Genomic DNA, 20,717 nt, shown 5'->3' on the forward strand with positions numbered 1-20,717 from the left:
AGGATATGGAATTCTTTTTCCCCACCCATACACGTAGTATACCTTGTCGTGATACCATGTCTGCTTTTGTATGCCTACGTGACGATAAGTTGCCTACTCTAACCAAGCTGAAGCCTTCATGCCTTCCGACCACTTTTGCCCCTCTCTTCTCTCAAATTTCTCCAAGCTGTGAACATCTGCCGCGCCAAAGTTGCCGTACAGATGCGGGAACCCGTCATCCCATTTCAGCGGGTCCGCCAGCTTTGCCAGCTCAAGCTTGATGAGCCACAGCTCCGTCGCCTCAGTAAAGAACAAGTCGGCCGTGTTTGGGACCTGGATTACCGCATAGATTAGATGACGAATCTTGGTAACATAATCAATTTGTAACAATGAGGTTTGTTGTATTTACCTGCGTAGACGTGCTCAGGTGCACGAAGCCGTCGTTTGCATCGAGTTGTGAGAAGGGAAACTGCTCGGGCAGCGGGTCTTGAGGGGCGGCGGGCAAGATTTTGTAGATGAACTTGGGGGGATTGGCGGCAGACATTTTGAAGCGAAGACTTGATTTTTTCAGTGAGTAGTTGGGCAGGCGAGTTGTGAGATGAGTTGATATAGGGATGGATGTTTTGAATGGAAGAAAAGCGCCAATATCAGCTTATCGGAAGATAACAGCACGGAATGCGGGGCATTGCGTCCTTGACTATTATATCATTGAATCAGAAACTAAGTTTTGTAAATATTAAATAAATTGGCTATTATATATAGATAGATTGCTGAGTTGTAACACGGTTAAAACAAAACCTAATTTAATTCAAGTTGAGAGCTTGGCAAAAGGCGACAAGAAACTGTCTGCAACCACAGCCAAGCAGGTAATAGTTGCTGGAATGAAAACTCGTATATACATGTACGTGTACCTACCTTAAGAAGATCTCCCTACCTTCGTAGTTTCGAGATTCTATAGCCCACTTTCCAAAGCCTTATCAGTATCTCTCGGTTTACTATTCTCCATATGTCCGCAATACTCTTACTACTAAACTCCATCATCTTGTCGTCTGGTGCATCCATGGTGAGAAACTCCAGTTCGCCATCACTAAGCTCAGGCCTTGCTACAGGCGCCTCGACATCTACGGAGCACAATCTGCTTTCGCCCGGTTGCCAGCCCGGGGTGAAAACCCGTCCAATGCAGCCAATGCAGCAGAACTTCAAGCCAAAGAGGCGCCCTTCGTAGGGCTCTGTGATGACAATGCAGTTCTGTTGAATATCCCACAGGTTTTCGTCAGGGCGGTACTCGGGAGGTAGCCACAGGAGCTTTTCACCTCGAAAGTTGATCCAGGAATTGGACTGGTCGATGGTGAGATCGGTGTCGTCTCTTAAATGAACAAGTTCTTTATTTAGTTGCTCTGCCGGCTCTGAGCTCTTTTTCGTTTCCAGTATGACTCGGATATCGCGCTGGTCAAACATGTCGAGGATCAAATGACTTTCGTCCAGGAAAGATAGCCGCTTAAGCCTGACTGGCTCTGTAGTGGACCGAGAAGAACTGCTGGGTCTGATTTGAGGAGACGGGCCTCCGGTAGAAGATTTCAAGTCGTCGCCGCAGATGCTCTTGGAAAAGACTCCTTTGCGAGAAGCAACGTCCCAAACTTCGATTCTCGTGAGATTTCTTTCAGTAACATGCCATGAAAATGCCAGAAGCTCGCCGCTTGGTGAAAAGGCAAGAAAAGTTCTCCACAGCCTCTCATCTTGGCCCTTCAAAAACTCCAGGTAGATAAAACGCTGCGATGTATCGACATTCCAAATCTCAACCTTCACCTTGGCCCGTTCCGAAGTCTCGAGACTGGTATAAGCAACAGCGAGATACTTACCGTCTTTGGAGAAGAGTACCGTGTAGCCATAGCTTTCGCTGTAATGTTTGTGGTTGAGGAGCTTCTTCGTCTTTGATCCCGACGATACGTCCCATACTCCAAGCTTGCCGTCCAGCAAGCAGGCTAGCTTTCGCGAATCCGGGGAGAATGCAAGGGCACAAGAATTTCCAAAGCCGCGTACTCGATAGATACAAGTCCTCTTCTGGAACAAGGTATCGCAGACAACTATCATTGGCACCCTGCCCCTTGTGAATGTGGCCAGCTGTCTCCCATCGGGTGAAAGTACGGCACCTTTGTATGCTGAGGTTAACTGCTCGATATGGCTGGTGCTTGGATTCTTCCGGGATGGCTCTCGTGAACCGAGTTCCACAACATTAATGACGTTTTGACTGGCAACATATATATTATTTCCGTCTTGCGCATATGGGAATGCCATGTCGCCAGGTTCAATCTTTTGCGTCGATAGCATTTTTCCAGTAGCGGCATCGAGAACATCAACCTTGTTGCAGTCGCATAATGCAAGTCGCCCGTCTCTTGATACGGCGAGATGGGGAGGGGAAAGGTCAATATCTATTGGAGATTTCCATAGCGTCGCACCCGTTGCCACGTCAAACATCGAAATGCAGCGCGACTTAGACATTGCATGCACAACTATGAGATGGCCACTCTGCGAAAATCTTATCGCTTCGGTTCGTAGACATGTGAAGCATTGCAAATCTTGAAGTTCGTTGTTCACGTTCAAACTGTATACTTTGACTTCGGGGCCATGTACGTTGGAGAACCCAGACCATGTTGGCGTTGCTGCAAATGTTCTGCTGTCCTTGGGAGACAACGCGACAAGATAATGAACCTCTTGTTCCGTTAGAGGGAATTTGACCAGATTGGTCATCTCCCCAGTCTTTGTGTTATAGAACGAGATGTCCATAGATTTGCCGTCCTTTGTGTGTGAAACGCATCCTAGTTCATTTTGTACCGAGGGTAGCAGCGAAAGCATCCTAATGAATTCTGTTTCGGGAAGCTTGATTTGCTGCAACATCTTGCCTGTGATGATATCCCAGACAATAATCTCGTCCATGTGGAGACCTCCACATGCTATCTTGTTGCTGTTCCATGGAGAAAAGCTTATGCTTGAATACGAGTGAGTTTTCATGCTTCGTATCAATCTTCCTGTCTTGGTTTCCCAAATCTTTATTGTCTCATCCTCGGATGAAGATGCTAACCATGTTCCGCAACGAGAGACGTCGAGGCTGTTAATAGCGTCCGTATGGCCATCAAATCTTTGTAGGTATTGGTTCCAGCTCATTTCTTTTTTGGGAAGAAGTTGAATACATTTTGGAGACTCTTTTGTGAACAGCCTATGTGTGAGACTTTGTGTTGGGCTGAATAGTAAGCCAGACATGTATACCTGTAGAGGGAAATCTGCTACAACGTTTCCAAACATCTGGATAAATCGGTAGTTATCCTGGACAAGGTCTTTTAGTCCCGATACTCGTTCGTCAATCTAACAAGATGAATCAGTAAAATGACTGTATATATGATTCGGTGATGATACATACAATTAGGCTCTTGAGCCTCTGTAGATCCTCCATCCCAGTAAATACGGACTTGAGAAGACTAAGAGCTTCTAGCCAGTATACGTATTTTTCACTAAGGAAAGTATACAGCATCTTATGTATTTCTGTGTTGTCTGAAGTACCCAATGCAGATTCGGCCACCGATTGCTCGAAGTGATGAATCCAATAGACACAGCAATACGCGACGGAGGTGAGCGAGCTAGATTTGACTTGATCCAAGGTGATTTGATTCGCCATACACCCGGGATTTTCCAGGCCATACATATTTCTCCTTAAAGTATTGTTCATTGCAGATATACAATGATTGAAGATGTTTGTATGAACAAGCCTTAAACCGTCGGGGAATAGTTGAGCTGATGCCTCTGTGACCAGAAAGTCTTTGGCCGACTGATGCACAAAATAGACTATACCATCTCTCAAAGTCAGGAATGAGCCACAGTAGCCCAAAATGTCGCCCCAGACCAGTTCCAGAGACTGTCTATGATCCTCAGAAGTGTCGACAAGGGAATTAAATTCTTTCATAGTGAGAGGTCGGCGTGAGACAGTAGCAATAGCGAGGATTTTCCTTCCTTGGCCTGATACTTTGAGGTCGCACACTTTGGTGATCATTCGCCCATATAAACTGTTTAGTTCTGCTGGAAACTCAGATGGCTTCGGCAGGGGATCAGAACGAGAAGCCCCCTTGAGTTGTGCGCAAACCAAGGCCACCCAGAGAAATGTGCCATTTGCGTTTTCATGGAGATACCTTTCAACCTTGGATTCCTGATCTTGCGTATATTGCTTTAGCTTGGAGAGCGCCTGCACTTGATGGTTGATGTAATCTGCGATCGCCTTAGATACCGAACCGGCGTTGAGTTCGAGGCTTATAGCGCGTTTATTTTTGGTTGTTTCTAATGCGTTTATGATGTCCTGTTCGTTGCGACTTGATAACAACCACTTTACTTTCGAAGAGGGCGATGATAAGTCTTTCGCTATCAAATCAAGAAGCTGTGATAGATCTGTCCTGCATTCATCAAGTGCATCGATAATGATGATTGGACTTTGTAGAGTAGGGTCGTTGACAAGATTCAGAAATATTTGCGAAAGAGAATACCAGGAGTTCGTATCCTCGAATAGCTTTTTTCCTGCCTTTTCATACCCATCTCTCATGTGTGAGAAGAGTACAGGTTGTCGGCCGATGATTGTGTGTAATAAGCCACGCAGGATCGAGGTCGCGTTATCAAGACGAGAGTCTGTTGCCTGACATAGAAAGTGACAAACATTTCTGGTCGGCCTGTCCTTCTTTAACTCATCAATGATGCCACATAACAGCATTGTCTTTCCCTTTCCAGGGCCGCCTTTAATCCACAGTAGACGGGACTCGGCATTGTCACGCCATTGAAGATAATTCTCATTCGTGAGAATCCAATTGTACGCCTTCTCAAACAATCCACCCTTTGTGCTTTCAATACGTAGTTTGTCAGCCTCGGGATCTGTTATGAATAAGTCTTTGAGACAAGCATCGTACACTTGGCGATTCCTCATGATGTGTGTTTTGTCCGTGGAAGGGTAACGCTCAATAAGTGCTCTGGTGGTTGATGCAGCCGTTGCAGCGGCAAAGTTTTGCCAATGATTCCAACTATTGTTCTTATGACCGTCTCCGTAGCCGCTTACGCCTTTGACAATGACACAGGGCAGCTCATCCCAGGCTCCGGCGCTTCCAGTCTCGAGAGCTATAATGTCCAGCTCTCGAGCGATCTGGTCACGGTATATTCCTGACATGGAAATTGTGTCTCCAGACCCAACTCTTCCGAAGAACACAAACCAACCCCGGTTGACTTGCAACCGTTTCGTATCTTCAAAGCGCTTTCGAGGCAGCTGGCGATTGTAGTCACAACCAGCCTCCTCGCATGGTAACTCTTTAGATGGGTCATCCATGCATGCACATTTCGGTAAATGATGGCACTCGTGATAGTATGTAGACTCGAAAAGAATGTCATTAGCTGAGCCAGGATACTCGTAAATCACTTTATTGACAGCCTCCTTCTGAATCTGCGCCAGATGAGCTGCCGCTCTCTTCTCCAGAGCCTTGCGATGTGGCCTAGTGCTCATGGCGGCGATGAAGTTCCGAACATCTCTAGATGGCCTGCCAAGGCTGTCTTCAACGGCCGTCTTGATGGCGAGTTTGTCGGAGTAGAGGCGGCCGAGGTCATATTGGACGATGCTCTTACTGATGACGACATCTCCTAGCGCAAGCTCTCCGTCTTCACCCTTTGTGCCTGGGACGCCATCGCAGATTCCGGTTATGAAGATGAGCTTGAGATCGTGATAACTTGAGCGGAGGCTGGTTGCTGCTGCTGCTGCCGAAGCCTTGCCTCTATCGCTTAGCTTCAAAATAACAACATTGAAAGATCCGATGCGGCCTGTGACATAGAAGTTGAAGTCTCCCTCGACTCTGCCAAATGTATACCCTTCCGCGTCCCAGCAATCATCTAAAAGGAGGCATATAGCGGTGTAGTCGAGATCTGTTGAGCAAAGTATTCCGATTTCAAAGTCGCTACGACTTATTGGAGCCTGACTAAAGGCTGCCATCTTCCGTAGCAGAGTAAAAAAGTGGAAAACGATAACACGGCTTGACTAAAGTATAGAAGCTGCGTGTCGATATTTGAAATGATGATATCATTAGCCCTGCAAATACGGAGTATAAAGCAGAAATAGATCAAGTTGCCACAAACTTATCATTATATGCATCTTACTCGCATGCATTGATGCCCAATTAATGCCCTGCTAGTTACCTACCCTTATTCAGTCGTGTGATTCTATAGAGATTTGCAAAGCAGTGAAGCGTGAGGTCTCATTATTCCATGAACAAAATTGTCTCCAACCACAGCTACAACACCACTCAGGAATATTGTAATGCCTCTTTTCGCTCAACATCTACATAAAAGAGAGTATCTCTTCTGAATCCCGTAGAAGTAGAACTAATTAGGCAAAAGTGCAGAAATGATTCATCACTAGTTCATTGGTGGAAGTTAGTGGATGCTTGCAAGGAACCCCTGGAACTGCTGGCACGTCCCAAAATCTCAATACGTGTATACCTGTTCGGTGCCATCCAATTAGCTGGCACAGCTCCAAGAGCTCAAACGGTTTCCCTAGTTTGTAAATGTAGCTCCAGTACGATTCCAACAAGGTGCCAGCTGCTGCTTTCCGCCTTCTCTTGGTTTTAGCCTCAGGATGCCTAGGTCGGTCTAAGGCCATGCGGCTGGCTTTGGACAAGTCCAGTATTCATGTGGAAAGTACCAACTTATAATCAGTATCCTTGGCTAGACCAAATCTCAAATCAGATGCTGCTGATACCAACTTGGCTTTTTTAGCCTCGAGAATATTCAGCAACACAGCTAGATGTCTCATGTTAGGCCTAAATGGATTGTTATACTGATTCTGACAATGGCTTACTTGAGAGGTGCCAACGCGGTTCCATAACATGTAAAATGCCCGTGAGACTTTCAATCTTAGCTTTGGTGTCTGCATCGGGATCCCCAAACCCAACCATTATGAACTGGGCCGTGGTCTGGTATATCATTTGCCGAAACAACGTCGAGAGTTCACCCGCGATCCTCGAAATAGGTGGATCTACACAACCCACATCTGGGTCTTTGGCCATGATACAGATGGCTTCCCAGGCAGATTTGGTCTCGTAAAAGATGGTGCTTCGTATTTCTTGCGCAGTTGTGGCGCCAATTTGTTTCCAATGATATTCTTGAAGCAAGAAGAGAGCACTGGCAAGATTAGCTTAGGCTTACATCGACAATGTCCTTTTTTCTCTCTCTGTTGCTTACATGTAGCAAATGGCAGATGCGGGACAGTACTGCAATTTCCGGACTGCGGTCCATTTCTCAACCGCCTGTACATATGCGTGCAGTGTACGGCGCAGTTGTGCTGTATCTTCTTCGAGGCGGATGGTATGACTTCCTCCATATTGTGAAAGAGATGCCGAAATGGATTTGATTGTCTGGCCAAGCAAATAGGTTGCTTGAGCAAGGCCACCAAAGAGGCTCGTCTTTTGATTGAATCCAGTGGATATCGTGATGGCATCTTCCGGCCGAAAGGTCTATGAAATGTCAGTCAATTTCATCACTAACCCTCACGATCAAAGTAACCGGCTTACACCATCGTTAAAGTCCTTGTCAGTTATAGGTAGAAAACTGTCGAACGTTGGTTCTTCTGTCGCTAAAGGTCGGCTCGGGTCTCCTATATTCAGGAGTCTTTAAAGATTCTTAGTTGTATCGCCACGAAATGTAGTATGATTTAACTCACCGATCTAGCATCAGGACGGCCCACCAAACACGTCTGTGCTCTTCGATGTCTACCCCTGAAAGCCCAGGTTTACTGTCCCCAACCCGACCTGTCATCAGTTTGTTCAAGCCCAAGGCAGTCCCATATCTAGCGCAAGTACCCACACTCAGGTATGCGGAGGGATAAATAGCCTGGTCGATCTCATAGATTGCAATGAATACCGCAGCCTGGAGAATATGCACAGACATCGGACCAGTGGCCTCTACATCCGCGTAAAACGTCTTGACCAACTGATAGAGCGGCCATCGTTCGTCATTACCATTCTCAGAGGCTGGTGCGCAGTAAAGTTTCATCGTCAGAGCCAAGAGGATGAGGCCTCGCCGATAGGGAGAAATCGGGTTAAGTGCATCAGCATAGAAACGTTTCCTGCAAACAATGGGCATCCAAAGAGATGTCGCCTGGAAGAACTTTGCTCCTATCTCGTATACCTGATCGGGGTGGCCGACATGGGCTGCAATACTGCTAGGAAGGGAGACATCTTCAGAGGGCGGCCCTAATGAAGCATCGCGATAGACACTGGGCTCAATGAAGCGAATAGCGGTGGCAATATGCGTTGTCCTATAGTGCCGAGCTATAGTAGCGACATTTGGAGTCGGGAGAGTTGACTTTGTCGCCTCTTCTCTCTGAGTCTCTTGAGTCGAGGCAGGTATCTGACCACGACGACGTGGGTAAGTACAAGGGGTGTTCCGGCGAATGCACAACTTGCAGGCTGGCAGGGTCTTATCGCAACGTCTCTTGTGTTGTCGGCAATATAAACACGCGTATTGCGCGCAAATGGAATACGGCTTCAAAGGGTCCATCGAGAAGCATCTCCGTAGATCAGTATCCTGGATAGTGAGAAGTCCAGCACTCGATAAGATGGTGGAAGCGGGCGAGCTACTCCGTACTTATGCGGCATTGCCGCATCGGAGTCCGACTTTCCCACCAAATTTGACCGCCCTAGCAGACGCTCGAGAAAGCATTCAAGGCCCACCTGAATTCATATTCTAGGTCAACGGAAGATGATTTGACCAATGCGTACGTATTGTCTCCACATGATGAACTACAATTGCTTATGTTGCTTATCCAGTTCTCTAGACTTGATCCGCCACTGTAAGCAGTAGCACTAGAATCGAGGCTGTCTCCATCGTTCTCCTGCTCAGACTGCTCTCCAAGATGACTCAAGGTTTTTTTGTGCATGAGTTGCCATTGCATTCTAAAGAGTTATCGCCCCGGACCATTCAAATTCCAATATGTTGCCGACTCGTATCTGTTAAATTGTAACTAGATCCGCGAAGCGTACCAAACGGTCTTACATACTTGTACGGATGGCTAATACGAGGAGAGGGCCTACTGTGTGCGACCCACTGTGAGCAGCCTTGTGGATTGTGTTTGACAAGGCATTCACTGGTTCGACATCGAGGAGCAATATAAATTGTCACAAGCTACACTAATACGGGAAGAAGCTCCAATATCCATGGCTCCTTGCAGGTTTAGCAAGAAGTTATATACGTGCGCCAACTTAACCTAGGGCAAACACATATATTAAGTCATAATGACAGTTACATAGCTTGAGAACAAAGCGCTATGCGTATCCAGCTGTTCAAGACAACGATTTCCATGTATCGCTTCGCTCTCTTCATCTGCACAACAATACGCGGTAATATGCATTGGCATGCATGGCTCCTTACCACTGCAGCTCTGCTTACGCCTAAAGATAGCTAGACCTCAAAGAGTTCGTATTCTGATAGTATGGCATCCACTCTAAGAGGCTATTGATCAGACAGTGTGCAAAACAACGTGTGGCATTCTACCTAGCAAAGTACTTAAACTCAAATATATGCAATGAGATAAAAGGGAGCGTGTGTTTATATCTTAGTGGAAATATTGTCGATCGCACAAGCCAAATCATAGCTCACAGGAAAGCGAATGGGAGGAGGAGTCTCGTGATATAAGTAAACTGTTCGAACACCCCGAAGAAATCCTCCAATAAAATTGAATCATTTACGTATGACTAGACAATCCCAATGTTGATAAGTTCTACATAACAACCAGAGTAGCATATGATGGCCAGCCAAGGTAGTCCAGCCGTCCCTAGTTTTTGCATAGAATTAGAACAGTTGCTGTCCCAAAATATAACGACCAACTATATTTTTGTTATAATTGATCTACCAACACCATATTCTTCAAGGAAGTTTCCTTTGCACGCACTCCACAGGCTGGTGCATGTTTGCCAAGTAGAGGATACGATGAAAGCGTATATAGCCCCCTATTTGGGACTGGACTCTCAAAGCCATTGGCTACATAGCGTAATGGCCGCACTCCTGTCTCGTAGTCATCCCACCGTGGAATCAACCGCATATCTGATCACCGAATTTGCGGAAGGGCCGCACTCCACCGCAGAGGACCGAAACGAACTGTGGAGTAAGGAACAAACCCCGATATAGACGGCATTTTAAAGCCAGCCCAGTGGGGATTGGGCTACGCTGACCCCAGTTGTCCTTCTTATTGTATCGAGTTTGATGCTACCTAGTCGGGACGAGATTTTAAAGAGCCTTGTAATTGACCATAGCCTGCATGTACTCTTAGTACTCGTAGGTGGCACGCTGACACCAGGCTTATAGTTTCAAAACACTTATAAAGGCCAACTCAACCACCGTAGACTATTCTCAAATACGCCGGGCAAAATATAATACCAATTAGTCGAGATCATGGCTCAAGTGATTCTTTACGATAATCCTAGTCGTTTTGGGACGGGGACATGTTGGTCACCCAATGTATGGAAGAGTGAGCATCGGTAGCTCCAAATCGCAGTAGAAGTCTCACCACTAATCATCAACCTTAGCACGACTTCTTCTTAATTTCAAGGAAATAGACTACAAGACTGAATGGCTGCATGGACCAGACGTCGCGCCCACCCTCCGATCGTTGTGAGTCACGCCATGTAGATGGTATATATGGTTGGGTAGCTTATGGATGGGTAGTGATATTACCGCTCATATTTCAGGAACTCAGTTGGCCGATTATACCTTACCCGCGGTTCGCCTCCCAGATGGCTCTTATGTCATGGAATCACTGAGCATAGCGCAGAAGCTAGAAGCTCTCAAGCCAGAGCCGAGCGCCCAAGTCGATCACCCAGTGGCAAAAGAAGTTGCGCAGAGCCGCAAGCGTCTAATGATGTGCCTTGCTCCCGTGCTTGATCCCAGGATGCCCAGGGAATGTTTATCGGGCCCTACGATTGCATTTCATCGACAAGCACGAAAGAAAATCTACGGCATGACCCTCGAAGAGCTAGAGGATAGGTATGGAGGGCGAGCAGCGTGGACCAAGGCCCAACCATTGCTAGATGAGCTTGCTGGGATCTTGAAGAGGCAGAAAGGGCCTTTTTGTCTGGGGGGAGAGACGCCGAGTTACGCAGATTTCATCATTGTGGCCTTTTTGGAATGGTGCCGGTGCCTCCAAGGAGGCCCTTTTGAGCGGATTGTTGGCAACGAGAAAGCCTTTCATGATCTCTACATGGCTTGCCGTCCTTGGCTACAGCGAAATGACCACTGAGAGCTACCTCTCGCTTCCTCTTGACTCATTACTCAACACATGATAGTTACGACTATTGGTTCTGTATAATAAGCAACGCAAAAGTTATTAGCGTGTATCCAGTCTGTCAATCAAAATTTATTTAACAAGATGGCTCGATGAGGTTATTGAGTTTACTCGATAGACTCGCCTTCTGAGCAATCGAGGGCGCCCAGCTAACAGAGTACATGGTTGATGTTGATACATCAGTTAAATAGCTCAAATAGTCGGCGGTTAATACATGATTCATGATATGATACGCTGAGAAGTTTATCGTATAAAGGGGACTCAGTACTCTTGTCGTTTATGCAGGTATGAATAGGGGCTGTAGTGATGATATATCTCTTGGTGTGAACCAGCTTCTAACCGGATTAGTAGCTGCGGGCACGGGCTACACTCTTCCAAGGGGGTTGCAATAGGAGGTCTAAAGATCGGGTGGAAAGTATACTAAAGAAAAATCCGTTGTGATAAGAGGGAACTGTGTTTAAATGCCTATGATTGATGTCGTATTGTATTTAGTCAAAGAGGTGGTGTCTCAGCGGGGGTTTACAAGCAGCTGCAACGGTGGCGCCCGGATTACCGCACAGTAAAGCGAAGATTCTTAGCGCGGGGTTCTGTGAAAGTTGAGCTCCCTCGGCTTGGACAAGCCACTGTGCATCCCTATCGAGGCTTCGTTATGAATTCTTACACTTACACTTCCCAATGAAAGCGTCTTGAGCATCACAGAGAAATGTCGTGGGGGCCCATCCCTTCTCGGCTCCGTCTGCTCTCTCAGCTGAAAGATGCGCCTGTCGGTGACAAAGTGAGATTCTTGGGATGGTACGTCAGAATCTCTTCCCCCCTTTGGCCCCTCCACTGCTTAAGTCCGCGACAGCGTCACTTCATACGACAGCGCAACGGCATGCCTCAACCTAGGCCACATGTACCCGCCCGGCACCAACGAGGCTGTGCGGGTAAATATTGAGCTGGTCCTGGAGACGATTCAGTCAGGAGTCACACAGGTTGGGCAATGGGTCAATGTTGTGGGGTACATTGTCGAGGGCAGTGAGCCGCCTGTGCATGTCCAGGCCCTGTTGCTGTGGCCGACGGGCCCGTTGGACATTGGCAGATATGAAGAGAGCCTGCAGGAACAGACGACAGGGTGCTGACGGACGTTGAAGGACGGGGGAAGCCTATGGATGTTGATATGCCAGGCAGTTGAGCTCTTACTGTAGTGCGTTGACGTGGAACAAAACAATGACAGACTCCAGAGTTGACGGCATAACAGAGGAGAAGCCACGCCACGAGGCAGTGGGGCGCACAAGCATACATGTTTGATGCCCTTTTTCTACGTGATGCCTCAAGACATCAACGCTACAGTCTACCTAGATCATGTATCAACACGCGCGGAGTCCCTTGTGGTGGTTGACATCCAGGGGACCTGGAGTCAGTCAACGCGAAGCCCCTAAATGTGCCCCATGGAGGGGGAGCTGGAAGCTTCCAGGTTGTCTCTCCGTCCCCTAATCCCACCGTCAGTCAGCGATAAAGCCCGCCTGTGCAGTGAAGAGCGGCGGCTAATCTGCGGGGCCCAGCGTTGACAAGCTCAGGTTCAATACATGTAGACCGCAAACTCACCATCCCCTGGCCGCAACGAGTACATGTGCATGCACCCAGACGCTCTCCGCTCCAATCAAGATCAAGACAAGAGAAGAGAAGAGGGCCGCTCCGCCGCAAGGAGGTTCGACATCAGCGCGACCGCGTTTCTTTTCTCCTGGCGACTCTTCCTTCGACTTCGACTCGACTCGACTCTCCCGCTACTCGGAGCGAGGCTGTTTGTACCGATCAACAGACGCTCTGGTGACCGCCTAGGCACAACCGCAAAGGCTCAACGCATCTACGAAGCAAAGCGGCCTTGCGCCATCGACTCGGCGCAACCTTTGGGAACCGTTCCGTCCCGTCCCGTCCTGTCCTGTAAGCTTGAGCCTTTGCGACCGCCGCTTGCGAACGCTCGACCTCGGGAAAATCGGGGCTCCCGCTGCCGCCCACGAAGAGGCCACAAAGAAGCTACAGCTTGAGCTTGAGCATGGACAGGAAGCCTTGACGCTCGTCTCGACTGTTCCTGTTCCTCTGCCCTTGTTTTCTATTCTTTGATCTTTTTTTTCTCTTGCCTTGCAGACACATGGGGGCGCTGTTCCGCTAGCTTCTCCTCATCGTATCGCTGGGACGACTCAACTCACCGACTCGGGCGCATTGCCCACAAAACCGCGCGGCCGTCGAGGGGACCAGCCTAGGTCCCCGCATCCGTTCGAGCAGTCATGGCGCCAGCCGGAGGAGGAAACATCAAGGTGGTGGTGAGAGTGCGGCCGTTCAATGGCAGAGGTGGGTTCACAACTTACGCAGCCGTCGAGCGGTTCATCCTAGGCCGTCTACGGCGAGCCTTGGAAAGTCGAGACGAGGGTTAACAGCTTGGCTACAGAAATCGACCGCGGATCAAAATGTATCGTGGACATGCAAGGGAACCAGACCGTCATCACGCCGCCAGAGGGCCATTCGGTTAAAGGGACCAAAGACAGCGCCCCAAAGGCCTTTGCGTTCGACAGGTCGTACTGGTCTTTCAACAAGGACGCCCCCAACTATGCGGGGCAGCACAATCTCTTTGAAGACTTGGGCGCGCCGCTCTTGGACAACGCCTTTGAGGGCTACAACAACTGCATTTTCGCCTATGGCCAGACCGGTTCCGGAAAGTCATACTCCATGATGGGTTATGGCAAGGAAATCGGTATTATTCCCATGATTTGCCAGGAAATGTTCCAGAGGATCGACAAGATACAAGGAGACAAATCGAACAAATGCACCGTCGAAGTGTCGTACCTGGAAATCTACAACGAGCGAGTTCGCGACTTGCTCAACCCGTCGACAAAGGGCAACTTGAAAGTTCGAGAACACCCGTCCACTGGTCCATACGTCGAGGATCTCGCCAAGCTTGTTGTGACGAGTTTCCAGGAAATCGAAAACCTCATGGACGAAGGAAACAAGGCCAGAACCGTTGCCGCAACCAACATGAACGAAACCTCCAGTCGAAGTCATGCCGTCTTCACGCTCATGTTGACGCAGAAGAAGTATGATGCCGATACGAAAATGGAGCTGGAAAAGGTTGCCAAGATTAGCCTGGTCGATTTGGCCGGTTCTGAGAGAGCCAACTCGACCGGTGCCACTGGTGCACGACTAAAAGAAGGCGCGGAAATCAACAGATCGCTCTCCACGCTTGGTCGTGTCATTGCTGCGCTGGCAGACTTGTCCACTGGCAAGAAGAAGAAGGGTGGCTCTCAGGTGCCGTACCGTGACAGCGTGCTTACCTGGTTGTTGAAAGACTCCTTGGGTGGAAACAGTATGACGGCCATGATTGCAGCCATCAGTCCTGCCGACATCAATTATGATGAGACAATAAGCACGCTCCGATACGCCGATTCCGCGAAGCGAATCAAGAACCACGCTGTTGTCAACGAGGATGCAAATGCTCGCATGATCAGAGAACTCAAAGAGGAACTGGATCTTTTGAGGAGCAAGCTTGGCGGAGGGGGAGGAGGAGGAGGAGGTGGTGGTGGTGGTGCCGCTGGTGGTGGTGCCGCTAGTGCTGGCCTCCCCCCTGACGAAATTTACGACGAGAGCACCCCCTTGGAGAAACAGATTGTAAGCATCACGGCATCTGATGGTACGGTCAAGAAAGTTTCAAAGGCAGAGATTGCGGAGCAACTGAGCCAAAGCGAGAAGCTGCTGACCGACTTGAACCAAACCTGGGAGGAGAAGTTGGCCAAGACGGAGGAGATTCACAAGGAGCGTGAGTCTGCCCTGGAGGAACTCGGCATCAGCATCGAAAAGGGTTTCATCGGTCTACATACGCCAAAGAAGATGCCGCATCTTGTCAACCTCTCAGACGACCCCCTTCTAGCAGAGTGTCTAGTCTACAACCTCAAGCCCGGTACCACCACCGTAGGCAACGTCGACACAAACGCAGAAAATCAAGCCAATATCCGTCTGAACGGCACAAGAATCTTGCACGACCATTGTACTTTTGAGAATGCCGCTGATGGAGTTGTTACCGTCATACCTAGAGAGGGAGCCTCAGTCATGGTCAACGGCAAGCGCATCACCGAGCCGAAGCAGCTCCATTCGGGCTTCCGAGTCATCCTCGGAGACTTCCACATCTTTCGGTTCAACCATCCCATGGAGGCCAGGGCAGAAAGAGCCGAAGGCGAGGGCACAAGACAAAGCCTACTACGACAATCCATCACCGCCAGCCAGCTACAAGCCCTCACCCCAGCCCCTCAGACTCCTCAGACTCCTCAGACTCCTCAGACTCCTCGAACTCCTGGACATGAAAGATCATTTAGTAGGGTCTCAGTCTCAGTCTCGGAGAGTGGGGAGCTGTCTCGGCCGGATTCGCCAGCCTTTTTCGGGCGAAACGGCAAGGATTCTGATTGGTCCCTCGCTCGGAGAGAGGCTGCTGGAGCTATTCTCGGGACTGACCATAACTTCGCCAGCCTGACGGATGAAGAGCTGAATTCGCTGTTTGAGGAGGTCCAAAGGGCAAAAGCAGAGCGTGTAAACGGGCGCAATGATGGGGACGATTCAGAATCCGCTACGTCGTACCCGATCAGGGAAAAGTACATGTCGACGGGTACTATTGACAACTTTTCTCTCGATACGGCCCTGACGATGCCCTCGACGCCGAGGCAAGAGGATGATCGGTTTAGAGAGGTTCGAGAAGAACTCTACACTCAGTTTGAGAGGCAAAAGGAGGAATTCCGGGGCCAGCTTAGGGGTGTGGAGGCTTCTGACATGGAAGTTGAAGAGATCAGGCAAGAAAAAGCCCGCATGGCTCACGCCCTTCAAGAACTCAAAGAGGATATGGAGAAGCAACTCAGCCTTCAGCGCAAGCAGTTTGAGGAGAAGATTGAGAAGATGGACCCCTTGAAGCGCCCCAAGGCAAGCCCCAGGCTGTCTGACATGGAGATTGAGATTGCCAAGAGGACGGTCAAGGCATGGCGCAGCCGTCACTTTGTCAAGATGGCCGAGACTGTGCTCCAAAACGCATCCATCTTGAAAGAAGCGCAAATCATGAGCAACGAGCTCGACGAGAACGTTGTTTTCCAGTTCACCACTGTCGACATGGGGCATGTGCTGTGTTCCTCTTACGACATGGTCCTCAACGGCTTAACGAGTGAAGGAGATGATGTGGCGCTGGAGGAGGCCTACAAGCCTTGCGTCGGTGTCCGCGTAATTGACTACAAGAATAACGTAGTTCGCCTGTGGAGTCTTGAGAAGCTGTATGACCGGGTGCGTGTGATGCGCCAGATGCACCAGTACCTCGATCAGCCCGAGTATGCCCAACATCTGAGCCTAGATAACCCATTTGTGGAAACAAACATGCCTTCTTACACTCTAGTTGGCGAGGTGGACATTCCCCTAAGGGCTGTTTTCGAGAGCCGCGTTCAGGATTTTGCGATCGATGTCCTTTCCCCCTATACCTCTCACGAGGTTGGCATGATTAAATTGTCCCTGGAACCGTCCCACGCCCGTGCACCAACCAACACAATCAAGTTCAACATCGTTATGCACGAAATGGTTGGTTTCGCCGAGCGAGAGGGCACGGACGTTCATGCCCAGCTGTTCATCCCCGGCATTTCGGAGGAGGACGGTATCACGACGACGCAAATGATTCGGGACTTTGACGAAGGGCCAATTCGTTTCGAGAGTGTTCATAGCATGAGCGTTCCCTTGTTTGCAACTCCAGAGGTTACCCTGAGAGCCGCCATCTTTGCCAAGGTTTCGACGATGCACCTTGATAAGCTCCTTAGCTGGGACGACATGAGAGACGCATGCCCCGCAGCGGACGGTGCAAAGGCAGCTCGCATCAACGAGTCGCAGTTCTACACGCAGGAAAAGCACGACTTGCTGTCTCGGATCCAGATCATGGAGCTCAACGAGCACGGAGAGTATGCGGCCGTCGAAGTGACGCAGTCTAGCGAACTTGACAGTGGAACGTTTCAGCTACACCAAGGGTTGCAGAGGCGTATCAGCATTGACATTTCGCATAGCTCGGGAGACATCCTGCCTTGGGGAGATGTCACTGCTGTCCGCGTTGGTAAGATTCGAACCGTCGACACCGCTGGCAAATCTCCCGACATGGTCACCGACCGTGACATCTCTCTCAAGCTTGCGGGGAATCCAGTTTTCCGTGAGAACCCCAACGGCACGCGCAACATCGTGGTGCAAGCCCAATGGGACTCGAGCTTGCACAACTCGCTTCTCCTTGACCGCGTTACGCCCGAAAAGTTCCGCGTGCAGATGACTGTCACTTGGGATATTTCTTCCGAGAAGCTCGCAGAGCCCATGAGATTCTCCCAAAAGGTGAATTTGCAAATGATGTCTCGCACCTTTGTGCGGCAGAGCAACATGTTCTCGTCGCTGTTCCAGAACATGCGGTTTGTGCGCTCCTCGACCGGGATCTTCACCTTGACCATGAAGCCCGCCCCAATCAAGAGAGTAGGTGAGCTGTGGAGAATGAGCAGCCAGCACGACTACGTCAAGGGCGAGGAAAATCTCCATAGCTGGACCCCCCGAGGCGTGTCTCTGGTCAGCGACTTCCTCCATGCAAAGAAGAAGAGACGGCGCAACGCTGAACTTGGTGCCATAAGCAGCTTGCTTGCTCAATATGGCATCGATCCCACGGCCGCCGGGACAGCGGGAGAAGAGCGTGGGGCTGAACGTGAAGCATCGCCAGATATGCAAGCCATCGTTCCGAATGACGATGATTTGCTCAACGACACACCTGTAACCTCTCCGGCCCCATCAATCCACGAAGAGGAACTGGCATCAGATGAGCCTCTCCCCGAAGAAGACGCTGTCAATGACGATGATGGCCAACAGCTGCCGCAGGAAGACATCCCTGAGACTGTTGCCCCCCCACTGTCTGAATACAACACGCGTCAAACTGACTTGTTGGAGCTGTGCTTGAAGCTGTGGAAGAAATATCCAGACCCCTTTGTGAAGCTCTTGAGCCCTGAAAACACGCAGCCCCCAGAAAATGGAGTCACGACGGAGCCGGCACGTCCCAGTCTCATTACAACCATTGTGCGCGTGCCCAAGAATCCCAAGGTGCTCAAGGGCGGATACTTGTTGGTGCCAAACAATGAGTCTACACGATGGGTCAAGAGATTTGTCGAGCTGAGAAGGCCATATCTTCACGTATACTCTGCCTCGGATGGTGATGAGGTGGGCCTCGTAAGTCTGCGTAATTCACGCATCGACAGCCAGCCCGGTGTCCTCGGACTACTGCACGGACCCGACGACTACGACTCGCCGCCGCGAACCTCCAACTCACCAGACTTTACGCCCGGTCACCGACGGACGGCTTCGGGACGGGTTATTTCGACCATCTGGACCGCTGCCAGTGGCGGAGGATCGTCTGCTGGGCCAGGGCTGCAGAGACTCAGCGAGCGGATGCAAGCAGCCGTGTTTGCGATTTATGGGACGGACAACACGTGGCTGTTTGCGGCTCGCAGCGAGCGCGACAAGCAGGATTGGATCTTTAGGATTGACCAGACGTTTAACTCCAACGGCGAGAACACACCTGTCAGCGGTATCATGAGCCCCGGCCAAAGCAGCGACTACTGAAGACGAAGAGGATGAAGAAGAAGACGAAGAATGAGAAATGAGTGAGGAGAATTACGAATCTTGAACGGATTGTTGTTGTTGTTTTGCGCTCCCTTTTTTTTTATAAGTTTACTTGCTTTTCCCCGTTTTCACGAAGCCCCACGTGCTCCCGATTTTCTCTTCTCTCCCTACAGATATATATATGCATATATATTTCTTTTCCCTTTGTGTGGTCATTGACGACCAGTTAGATTATACCCCCCCTCAGATGGACGCAGCAAGAAGAAGAAGTACAAAAAAAAATTATCTCAAAGTGCGGAAGCACATATAGAATAGAAGGGTCGCTCTCTGGTGGAGGAAGGGTTTGGATAGCTTAGTCGATTATGATGGATGATGATGATGGCTATATATATACTATGAAGAAAGAAAGAAAGCTGGGGCGGCTCGTTGCATATGTGGTCATGTTCCGTTTTTACGCATTCATGGTGGCAGTGCAAATGGTTGCTGCTTGTTGATTTTGCTTTCTTTTTTGGTAGTTTAATGCGATTATCTGATTTCCAGATCTGAGAGGATTTTTCTTCCCTTGGTGTTACGAGTAGATAGATGGAAGTAAAAACAACACACGCATAAACCTGGAGTCTATTTTGAGCACGTCTTCGCGGGGAAATAAATGGATTAGTTGGGCAGAAGTCTCCCCGGCTTGGCAATATACCTAGTCGAAAGTCGGCAGTTTTTGATGCGGAGTAGCCATTGGCCTGGTAAACGAGGGGGTGGGAATCACTCGTATTATTTGTAAGTAATATGATGCGTTGATGGGCAGGGGGGAGGGGGGAGAGAATTCATATGGGAGCTTTGGTGCGAGGAACTTTTTGAGAATTATTGTTAGGTTGATACGCAATGGCAATTTTGATACGCCTGTTGTGTGGACACACATATAGTGGTGTAAGCAATGTTGAAAGTTTCTTATTTGCTACCTACGGGCCCAGCTGTACCACGTATATATTATACACCACCATCATGCACGCTGTGCCGTCTTGGTCATATATCACATGTTGGATGGGATTTAGCTATTGGGCCGTGTTGGGGCCCCTTGCTCTGATCGTGTGTGACCGGTGAGAGGGGGGGCTTCTGGCTACCAAGCTGAAAAGTGCTATCGTGGGAGTTGTGACTGCTGGTTTCCGTTATGGATATGATTAAAGACAGTTGTGTGTACGGAGCATAGTCGTACTTGTACCGTTCTCAGCATTCACATCAATGGCTGGAGACTCTCTTCAAGTAGGGTCTGTGTAAGCGCATTTCTTAACACAAGGTAGTCCACCAAGGCGATGTGATGTCGTCCTCGCCTACGCCCATCCATGCAAGCTAGCATGATTTTCTTTTCCGCGGTAGGTCAGGCATGCAGGACGCAAAGACGCAGGATATGCTAGACGAGGCCCCCTCTGGCTGCGTCCGAGCCAGCTCACCGAGTTGCAGCCACCTCTTCGAGACCAGGGGAGTTGATGCAGCCGGTCCTGGTTCGTTTATGCGTGTATGTAAAAAACCTGCAACGTTGTTTGGATGCGAGAATACAGCAAGTGTTACCATTGGAGACACAGCAGTGGTGGATAGACCGTTTTTTTTTTCTTTGTATCACGCAAAAAAAGTTACTTGTCAGATTGGGGCGGCAGACAGGAGTCTTACTATGGCCGAGATGATTTGCAAGAGAGTCGATCAGTTTGTTGGTGGGATTTCAATGCCCTGCGTCTACCTATCTTACTTTGTCTCTATTATTATAAGTATTGCT

General features: G+C 49.3%; 1 protein-coding gene across 1 annotated transcript; it reads right to left on the reverse strand.

Annotated features, from left to right (window-relative positions):
* Positions 1-93: 93 nt before the first annotated feature.
* On the reverse strand, positions 94-8,783 carry Triagg1_1816 (uncharacterized protein; the record flags this gene model as incomplete). Its single annotated transcript, XM_062895928.1, has 13 exons — positions 94-312; positions 389-536; positions 895-931; positions 1,005-3,339; positions 3,395-6,028; positions 6,692-6,789; positions 6,848-7,170; positions 7,231-7,502; positions 7,560-7,656; positions 7,709-7,796; positions 7,848-8,305; positions 8,635-8,720; positions 8,769-8,783. The coding sequence occupies 13 exons, from the start codon at positions 8,781-8,783 to the stop codon at positions 94-96; spliced, it is 6,810 nt and encodes a 2,269-aa protein (XP_062759355.1).
* Positions 8,784-20,717: the final 11,934 nt, after the last annotated feature.

This window comes from Trichoderma aggressivum (assembly GCF_033847375.1).
Source record: "Trichoderma aggressivum f. europaeum strain CBS 100526 chromosome Unknown scaffold_004, whole genome shotgun sequence".
Taxonomy (NCBI): domain Eukaryota; kingdom Fungi; phylum Ascomycota; class Sordariomycetes; order Hypocreales; family Hypocreaceae; genus Trichoderma; species Trichoderma aggressivum.